Source organism: Orycteropus afer, unplaced genomic scaffold, assembly GCF_000298275.1.
Source record: "Orycteropus afer afer isolate SDZICR_OR568_19922 unplaced genomic scaffold, OryAfe1.0 scaffold00276, whole genome shotgun sequence".
Classification (NCBI taxonomy): Eukaryota; Metazoa; Chordata; class Mammalia; order Tubulidentata; family Orycteropodidae; genus Orycteropus; species Orycteropus afer.
The window spans coordinates 2,660,697-2,671,357 of NW_006921863.1; the positions used below are offsets into that span (position 1 = coordinate 2,660,697).

At 35.5% G+C, this 10,661-nt stretch overlaps 1 protein-coding gene across 1 annotated transcript in view; it reads right to left on the reverse strand.

Annotated features, from left to right (window-relative positions):
- Positions 1 to 2,830: 2,830 nt before the first annotated feature.
- Positions 2,831 to 10,661, reverse strand: part of XRCC4 (X-ray repair cross complementing 4) — a 397,398-nt gene continuing 389,567 nt past the window's right edge. The window contains exon 7 of the mRNA XM_007950549.2: positions 2,831 to 2,942. Within this exon, the coding sequence (XP_007948740.1) occupies positions 2,831 to 2,942 (112 nt within the window). The remainder of the gene's footprint in view (positions 2,943 to 10,661) is intronic.

The following is a 10,661-nucleotide window of genomic DNA, read 5'->3' on the forward strand; positions in this document are numbered from 1 at the left end:
ATCTGAGAAGCTGGATTATATGAGGAAGAATGTGGCATCAGGATTGGAGGAAGACTCATTAACAACTTGTGATATGCAGAAGATACCACTCTGCTTGCTGAAAGTGAGGATGACTTTAAGCATTTACTGATGAAGATTAAAGACTACAGTCTGTCGTATGGATTACACTTAAATATAAAGAAAACAAAAGTCCTCACATCTGGTCCAATAAACAGCTACACAATAAATGGAGAAAAGACTGAAGCTGTCAAGGACTTCATATTACTTGATTCTACAATCAACACTAATGGAAGCAGTAGTCAAGACATCAGATGACATATTGCATTGGGCAAATCTGCTGCATAAGACCTCTTTCAAGTGAGGAAGAACAAAGATGTCTCCTTGAAGACTTAGGTGTGGCTAACCCAAGCCATGGTAATTTTCAATTCCCTTTATGCATGTGAGAGCTGGACAATGAAAAAGGAAGACAGAAGAAGATTTGATGCTTTGGAGTTGTGGTGTTGGAGAAGAATGCTAAGAGTAACATGGTCTTCTTAAAGGACTAACAAATCTGTCCTTGAGGAAGTGCAGCTGGAATGGTCCTTGGAAGCGAGAACGGCCAGACTTCATCTCATCTACTTTGGTCATATTGTCAGAAGGAACCATTCCCTGGAGAAGGATATCATGCTTGGTAAAGTGGAGGGTCAATGAAACAGGGGAAGGCCCTCAAAGAGATGGATTGACACAGTGGCTGCAATGATGGGCTCAGGTGTAGCAAGGATCATGAGGCTGGCACATGACCGGTCAGTGTTTTGTTCTGCTGTTCATAGGGTTGCTATGAGTCAGAGACAACTCGATGCCAACTAACAACAATAACATTCCTACATGTGTTTTTGTGGTAGACAAATACCCGTATATATTATAGAACTAATAGGGACAAGGTTGTAGTAACTTGTTACCAATGACCAAGCATCCTGAGGGAGTGAGTCACCTGGCATGTGGGCTCAGGACTATAGTGTTGGGGCACATCAAGCTCAATTAGTGCAACACAATACATAAAAATCTTGTTCTATATCTTACTTTGGTGAGTAGTGACCAGGGTCTTAAAAGGTTTCTAGCAGCTATTGGTCCCCTCTTATCTAGAGCAAAGAAGAAGGAAGAAAATCCAAGTAATATGGGAACAATTGGTACAAGGGTCTGATGGACAACGAGAAACTTAGCCTTCATGACCCTGAGACCATATTAACTAGATGGTGCCTGGCCAATGACAACCACTAGGAAAAGGATCAAAATTGGAGATCGTTGGTGGAGTGGGAGGAAAATGTGCACAAAATTCAAAAACGTAAAAATGACCAGGAATACTAGTTGGCTAGAGACTGGTGAAACCCCCAAGACTATGGCCCTGGCTTACCCTCTGGGCCTAGAACTGGACTCACGTCCATGGATTAGCTATCAGTCAAATAGTAGAAAGGCCTACAAGCAGAACACCTACCACAGGGAGATGCAGCCATCTGCCCCAGGGATGTTAAATCAACGTGAGAGATCAGAAGGGCAGCATTTGGAGAAACCTGGACAGAAAGGAATTCATAGATAAGACACAGGAAAGGGGTAGTCACAGGGAGGAGATGGAAGGAGAACTATTTATTGTTGGGATTTTAATAAATGCCATGAAATCAAATGTGTAGGAACTGTTGAAGAGTAAAATGAATCTGCTTTGTAATCAAAGCAAATCACAATAAATAATTTTTTAAAAAATCAGATACCAAAAGGCAAAAACTAAAGATTTGGAAATTATTTTAGTAGACCCACAGTCCAAAAGTTTCTAGAGACCAGAGAAGTAATGAATTAAAGAGATGCATATCTGCAATTGCTGCTTAAAAAAAAAAAAAAAAAAAAAAAAATGTAAGTGAAGAAAATGTTTCCTGAAGGAGAAGTGATCAAATGTGTCATATGTTTCTGAGAGGACTAATAAAATTAGGACTGAAAATCAACCACTGCATTTAGCAACATGGTGATTATTAACTCTTGAGTAGCACTGAATAAATGGATGTTCAGTTGGAGAGAACTGAAGACAGATGAGAGGTTAAGATGTAGAAAAAAATGAGCATTTTTTTAAAAAAAGTGCAAAATTTACTGAGACTGAATATAAAATGTCTTTGTTCTCCAAGAGGTCTCCTGTATATGTAGGATAACTATTTTATATCAATAATCCTTGAAAAATAGTCTTTTTAAACAAAAAGGACATTGCCTTTATATTAATAATGATTTTAAAAAATTCTGTTACTACAGGAAAGAAATAAGTTAAGCTAAATAACAAATTTTATGAAAAACATGGAATCTTTAGTGTATCAGAAATTTTATTATCGTATTATTAGATTGCTTATGTACAAACTGAAAATAGATTTTATACATCATCCCCAAAATTAACATGCTGAAACAGCATTGTTCAATATGACTATTTAGAAAACAACTGTGGACTTTTTTTTTTTTTTGAAAGATGATTTCTTTGTCCTATTTCCAAATCTTCCTAGACAAGTTGTTAGACAGCAACCACATATCATATGTGTGAACTGAATAAGGATAAATGTGTCTTTTGCAACAAAAAGTCTGAGGTTTTATGTAATTATAGGCATGCTGAATGAATAGTTTAGAATAATGTGCCACTGTCATCAAATCATATCTTCATATACACGTGTAATCCATTTTGTACAATGGTTTCAACTCAGTGTGTATGTAATTAAATTGTAAGGTTCAGTAATAGCTGCTGCTGAGTTGAAACTTTGCTTTTTCAGTTTAAAGAAATGAATAGAAAACATAATCAAGTGAACATCAAAGTATTTTTCTGAGACAGTTAAATCTCATCAAAGAGGTCTTCAGGACTGGTGTTTCTTAGAGTTTCTAAAGACATGTTTTCAGTTGAGCTGTGCTCCTTTTTCACCATCTGAGGTAGTGAAAGATCAAACCTAGAACAAAAGAAAGTCACAATAATTTTATTAAAATAAAACAAGTCTATTATAGAATAAAGAAGATTAAGTGACATATAAGTGAAATAAATTAAATCCTCTTTTCAGAATTGATTTAGAGAATTATTTCCCTATTCCATGCTAACCATAAAGAAAGAAAGAGGGGGATTTAATTTCTTTAACAGCTACAGAATTAATCTGTCACTATTCCGTGTTAATAAAACTCAAAGGCCTACAAAAAGACTCATCATCAAGGTCAAGAAATATAGAGTGTCTTCTTTGCTGTAGTCAATTTATGCCACAATATAGTCTGTTTCTCAAGCCAGTCCTTTAATGATCCATCATGATTTACATTTTCTTTCTGCCATTAAATTCTACCTATTAACATGCATTTTAATCTCTTAATGGTAGAAAATTTCCTTTAGTGGTCACTTTGATTTTAAGTGTGTATGTAATTCATGATGACTCTTCACATGCTGTTGGCTCACATTCATTTAATGAATAGCCATATCTTCATGTTGTTGTTGTTGTTGTTGTTATGTGCTGTCGAGTCAGCCCCGACTCATAGCGACCCCTCCTTGGGTTTCTGAGGCAGTATCGCTACGGAAGTAGGATTGCCCAACCTTCCTTCCGAGGAGTGGCTGGTGGGTTTGAACCGCCAGCCTTCTGGTTAGCAGTCAAGTGCTTTAGCCACTATGCTACCAGAGCTCCCATATCTTCATGTAGTAAACTAAATTTTGTTCAAGTTCAGCACTACAACAATGGGCCAACATTTTATTTATGTACATTTTTTCTTTGCATCCTGGTAACAGTCTTCTTCAATGCAATGATCACTGTTAACTGGCCTTGGGAAGGGTGAGCTAGAGGACAACAGAGCTCAATCAGAAGTAAAACTTAGTAAATATGTTTACATTCTAGTATAAGCCTTGTCAGTGGTTCTCTATGGAACCTAAACAAAATAGGCTTAATAGTAACAAATTGAGGTGGCTCCAGGAGAAATTATGATTAAGTTGAGTCAACCCAATAATATCTCATATTTTTTCCAACTTCAAAGGCAGAGGAAGAATCATAGCAGGAGCTGGTACAGTGGAAAAACCATGGGACTTGAAGTCAGCACATAGATTTGAACCCAGGTCTATTTCTTCTTATTAGCCATGTAGCTTTTGGTAAATTATTTAACCTAAATGGACTTCTGTTCTCTAATCTGTAAAATGGGAATAGTAATATCCACCTCATAGGTGGTCTAATGATTAAATTACATGATGTAAGTGAAAATGCTTATTACAAACTACTACAGAACATATGGAAGCTATTATTATTAGCTGCTGATATTGCATAAACTACAAATTTTCTGCTAATAGAACAGACTCCTTAATTTAAAAGAATAACCAATTAAATATAATGAAACATCCTTGTTTAGATTATGAATATTAAAAAAAAAAGCCTGTACCCACACTTAGTTGCACAGTTGAATACAAGAAATGAATCCATCACAGGTTCTCCTTGGCCTTCTGACTGCATGCATTTAACCACGATTGGCTGCCACTAGACGTAAAGCATGTGTTCTGCCTTGTCCCTAGCAAGCTAAGTTCAGACAGCATTACCCTCACAAGAATGCCAAGGTGCTAGGCATTAACACATTGTCAAAATGACAGGTACTACCCTGTGGGAGTTTCAACGATAAAATTAACACTAAACATGGACATAATTATTGTAACATGTAACTAAGTACCTAAAAATAGATTATATAGGAGGAGAAGAGAAAATTATATAGTATAGAATAAAGATATAATTATTATATGTATAAGTTTTCAGTGTCAACTCAAAACACATTAAACATTTTTCTCTGGCCCTAAATGTCTTTGAGTTGCTTTTTCTCCTCGTAGGCAAGAGAGAGAATTGAATTATTTCAATTAAAAAGTCAGACATGGAAAAACCTCAGTAATTTTGTTCATAGTCTAGACACTGCAACAAAAACACAAGAGATCTATCAATTTAGTTTTTTTTAAAATATCAAAGTAAGACCAAAGGCCCACTCTGAAGGAAATAGATTCCTGGTATTCTACTTATGATCCTCACCTACTTTCAAAGTCATAAGGAGCTTATGAAATAGGTAATTGACTCTTGTGCTTATAGTATCTAGTACATAATAGGTGCTCAGTAAAGGTTTGTTCAGTGAATGGATATCATTGTTCTATAGTTTTCATATCTGTGGTAAGTCAACAGAATAAATTTAGAAATCTCCCCACAACCAAAAAGAGTATGATTATTTTTATAAGCAATAAATGCTTACTATATAATACTTTAATTCTGAAAAGTATAGAGAATATAAATGCCCATTATCCTACTTTATATTATTTGAATTGATATTTTTATATATACATTTACAAAACTGGGATCATTCTCTTTATATGTAGTTTTCCAACCTGTTAGTTTTTACGCTTCAATATATTAATGGTGTCTTTGGTGAAAAATATAGATCTATGTTTATCATTAATTTAAATTTGGATATAATATTATCCTATTGATGGCTATTTGGGTTGGTTCCATTTTTTTAATGCTTCGATAAATAACAATTAATATAGCTGTACATGTATCGTAGCATATTGGTCATATTTTCTCATGGAGGAAATCCTAAAGAACTCTTGTTCCAAGGATTCGTGCTGAAAGGTGAAATTTGAAAGCAAATAAAGTAGAGAATCTGTATATAAAGTCTTAATGGAAAGTGAGCTAACAAGTAATTTGAAACCTGGGAGTTCCTCTCTGTCTAATTAAATTACAGACATTAGTCACGGCCCAATTTAAATTCTAAATCTTCCATGAAAACTTTTTCAAATGTCCACATCCAGGCAGGTTTTTCTTTCATCTGAGCACTTAGAATACTTAATGCCTGCACCTTCTATTTCAATACATAGTTTTAGTAATCTAATATATATTTGTTGAATATGAATTATGAGAAGTTCACTGTATTAATGAAATGTAAAAAAATAGAATAAAGGTCACACATGATTTCTGCTCTCATAAATCTTTCAATTAAACTTAATTATTATCTTTGCTTTTTTCAACTGTGTATATTAATCCTAAAGATTCTGTAAGTATCTTGAAGGCAAGGACTATATAATTACTTCATAAACAGTGATTTATCCCTTTAGGAATCTTTAAACACTACATCAATATTTAGGTTTTAGGTATGTTTTCAGATAGCTTCTCATGGGCAACATGGTTTACTATGAGGAATGCTGAACTTTATGTTCCACCACATCAAGATTTTGGTCAGACCCCTGTACCATTCAGGAACTCAGTTTCTTAATTTAATTTGGAGAAAGATGGGGTTATGATAAATTATCTTGGTGTCCCTTTCAGTCTCTGAACTCTGACATTATCATGCTCAAATAGGTGGGTATAGACTGCTTTGCAAAATATGTATGCTTGGTAAATATTTGTGGAATAAATGAATAATGTGAACTAAAGAGGAAAGGCTAATGACAGAATAAGTACCTGCCTTTGTAGAGTAAAAGTCTAAAGTGTAAGAGGATAAAAAGAAAATTCTTCAAATGACAGTCTTACTAAAAGATGCCTTAATGTTCTTAGTACTCTGACTGAAGAGATGCTTATGTTCTATTAGCATGATTTCACACTACATTACAAAATACACACACACACACACACACAAATAACTACAACTTAAATCACAATTGCAGTGCCATCATCTAATTGACAATGAATAGGGCCAATCAAAAGCTAGATTTGTATAAAGAAATATCTCATCCTGAAGAAGTTTCTTTAAAATGAATGATTGATTTCTCTTTTTAACTTGAGATTTATATTTCCATTTATTGACTCATTTATACAGACAGAATTTCTAAGCCAAGTTTAAAATTCAATACTGTGTAATATTATGGGCTACATGCCTGGAGTATCAATCTTCTCTTGTTTAAATGAGAAGCATTACTATTAGAGGCCAGGAGCTGACTGTGGAACAGCCCATCAACTGTTCAAATGCAAGATGAAGTTGAAGCTGAAGACAATTAAAACTATTCCATGAGAGCCAAAATATGACCTTGATTACATCCCACCTCAATTTAGAGACCATCTAAATAATAGATTTGATGCAATGAACACCAGTGATCAAAAACCAGATGAATTATGGGATGATATCAAGAACATCATACATGAAGAAAGCAAAAGGTGATTAAAAAAACAGAAAAGGAAGAAATGACCAAAATGGATATCAGAAGAGTCTTGCTCTTGCTCTTGAATGGAGAGTAGCTAAAGCAAATAAAAGAAATGACAAGATAAAACAGCTAAACAGAAGATTTCAAAGAGCAGCTCAAGAAGATAAAGTCAATTATTACAAAGAAATGTGCAAAGAACTAGAGTTAGAAAACCAAGAGGGTAGAACACACTTGGTATTTCTAAAGCTGAAAGAACTGAAGAAAAAAATTCAAGCCTTGAGTTGCGATACTGAAAGATTGTATGGTCAAAATATTGAATGATGCAGGAAACATCAAAAGAAGATGGAAAGAATACACAGAATCAGTGTACCAAAAGGTACTGGTCAATGTTCATCCATTTCAGGAGGTGGCAATGTGATCAAGAACCAATGGTATTGAGGAAGAAGTCTAAGCAGCACTGAAGGAACTGGCAAAAAACAAGGTTCCAGGAATTGATGGAATATCCATTGAGATGTTTCAACAAATGGATGCTGCACTGGAGCCAGTTACTCATCTATGTCAAGAAATTTGGAAGACGGCTACCTGGCTGGAAGAGATCCATATTTGTACCCATTCCAAAGAAAGGTGATCCCACAGAATGTAAAAATTACCAAACAATATCATTAATATCACACAAGTAAAATCTTGCTGAAGATAATTCAAAAACAGTTGCAGCAATACGTTGACAGAGAATTTCCAGAAATGCAAGCTGGATTCAGAAAAGGAGATGGAATGAGGGATATCATTGCTGATGTCAGATGGATCTTAGCTGAAAGCAAAGAATGTATGAAAGATGTTTACTTATGTTTTATTGACTATGCAAAAACATTAGATTGTGTGAGTCATAACAAATTAGGATAACATTGAGAAGAACGGGAATTCCAGAACACTTGATTGTACTCATGAGGAACCTATATGTAGATTAGGAGGCTGTTGTTCGAACAGAACAAGGGGATACTGCATGGTTCAAAATCAAGAAGGGAGCATGTCAACACTGTATTCTTTCACCATACTTATTCAATTTGTATGCTAAGCAAATAATCTGAGAAGCTAGATTATATGAAGAACGTGGAATCAGGATTGGAGGAAGATTCATTAACAACTTGCAGTATGCAGATGACACAACTGTGCTTGCTGAAAGTGAAGATGACTTGAAACACTTCCTGATGAAGATTAAAGACTACAGTCCTCAGTATGGATTACACCTCAACATAAAGAGAATGAAAATCTTTACAACCAGAAAATGAAGCACCATCATGATAAGTGTAGAAAAGATTGAAGTTGTCAAAGATTTCAATTTACTTGCTTCCACAATCATTATCAATGGAAGCAGTAGTCAAGGAATCATACGACAGAGGGCACTGGCCAGATCTGCTGCAAAAGACCTCTTTAAAATGCTGAAGAACAAAGATGTCTCTTTGAAGACTACAGTGTGTCTAACTCAAGCCATGGTGCTTCCAATCGCCTCATAGGCATGTGAAAGCTGTATAATGAATAAGGAAGACTGGAAGAAGAGTTGATGCTTTTTAGTTGGCGTCAGCAAATGATACTGAAAGTACCATAGATTGCCAGAAGAATGAATAAATCTGTCCTAGAAGAAGTACAGCCAGAATGTTGCGTGGTTGTGAGAATTGCCAGATTTTGTCTCACCTTCTTTGGTCATATTGTCAAAAGGGACCATTTCTTGGAGGAGGATACCATGCTTGGTAAAGTGGAGGGTCAGTGAAAAAGGCGAAAGCCCTCAAGGAAATGGACTGACACAGTGGCTGCAACCACAGGCTCAGGTATAGCAAGGATTGTCAGGCTGGCACAGGACCGGGCCGTATTTCTTTCTGTTGTACTTAGGGTTGCTATGAGTCAAAGCCAACTCAACAGAACCTAATAACAACAACAATATTAGTATTTTTTGGACTGAATTACTTGCATTTTGTAATAAACCCCAAAGGAAATATTTCTAAAGCACATCAAGGTGCCAAAACTGAGCAAAATGAGAGGTCCGGGAAAACATGTTATTATTGATGGCACTTTGTCATTGAAGAGTGATGCTATATGACTTATGACACAAACTATTGTTCTGAAATTAAAAAAAAAAAAAAAAAAAACCTCCGGTTTCTATGTGACCAACCAATTTAATTTAGTCTTCTAACAGATATCGCTCTAGGCTTCAATATTGTCAGATAATGTAAAATTATAACAAAGGGTTAAAGTAGAAAAGCATATGTTTTTATTCCTAACTAAAAATATAGCAACACAAAAGAAATAAAAAGTTTTGATAAGTTCCTTCAACAGGGAAAATATACTGGACCTAAATTAGTAAATTTACCATATTTTCTTAATATTTGTGTCATATTAAGCTCAGAATTGAGAAATACACAGTGTACTTTGGCAGGCTACTGTATTCCAAAGCCTAGTGATATTGCTCCTAAGTTTTGAACATAATAGTTAAAAGAGAAACTATACAAATAATAAATGTTATACTGTAAAATTTTTTTCTAGAAATTACAGGACTTATTCTTATGTTCTAATGGTAATTTCTTATACTAATTCTTTATTTGAGATTTTATAATTAAAAGCAAATACAAACAATCTATAAAACAATATTTTGCAATTATCATTTTATTGCCTCTCAACTCCAAATCCACCTCTTTGCCATGAAAAGTAGCTGGATTCTATAAACATCTCTCCTTTGCCAGTCAGTTTAATGTTACGTTTGGGCTATAGAGAGCACTAGGTGCAAACCAGAAGACCATATCAAGAGTAAGAAGCTTCTGTTTATGGTTCCAACAAGTGTGCTGATGTTTGGCACCAATGCCAGTGGCTCAATGTGGAGGAAGCCTGGTAGTAATCACCTCAGTGGCTCTCACCGACTAGCTGTGGTCTGTACCATGCTGCAAGTTTAGAAGCCACTTAGTGGACTTTTGTAAGGACACTGACAGCACACTTGTACCCTCCACCAATTTTTCTGACATCCAGTGGGCTTATTTCTATTAACTAGCTCTGGCCACACCCATTGGCAAGTTGCTTCATGGAGATGGGAAGGCTATGTGTTCCAATAGCAGCCATGCCCTCTCCAACAAGGTCTGAATCTCAGCTTTGGCATTAATAGGGGGAGAATGTAGGTTCCTTTCTATGTTCTTAGTTCCCTTTTCACCCTCTCTCAGCCCTAGGGGCAGTAGTTGCTTTTTTATCTACTATTTCTATGTCTCTTTCTAAGTCTTCTTTTACTCCTTTGAGTAAGTAACTCTGGTACAGTAGTTAATGATTCTTCATATTAACGTTTTCCTATTTAGAACAGTGGCATATTTTTTTTCCTCCTGATTGATATCCAACATATACATAACCTCTAAGTTATATTGTTGTTCTTCGGTGCTATCAAATTGGCTATGACTCATGTTGTTGTTGCTGTTTTGCCGTCGAGTCGGCCCCGACTCATAGCGACCCCTCCTTGGGTTTCCGAGGCAGTATCACTACGGAAGTAGGATTGCCCAACCTTCCTTCCGAGGAG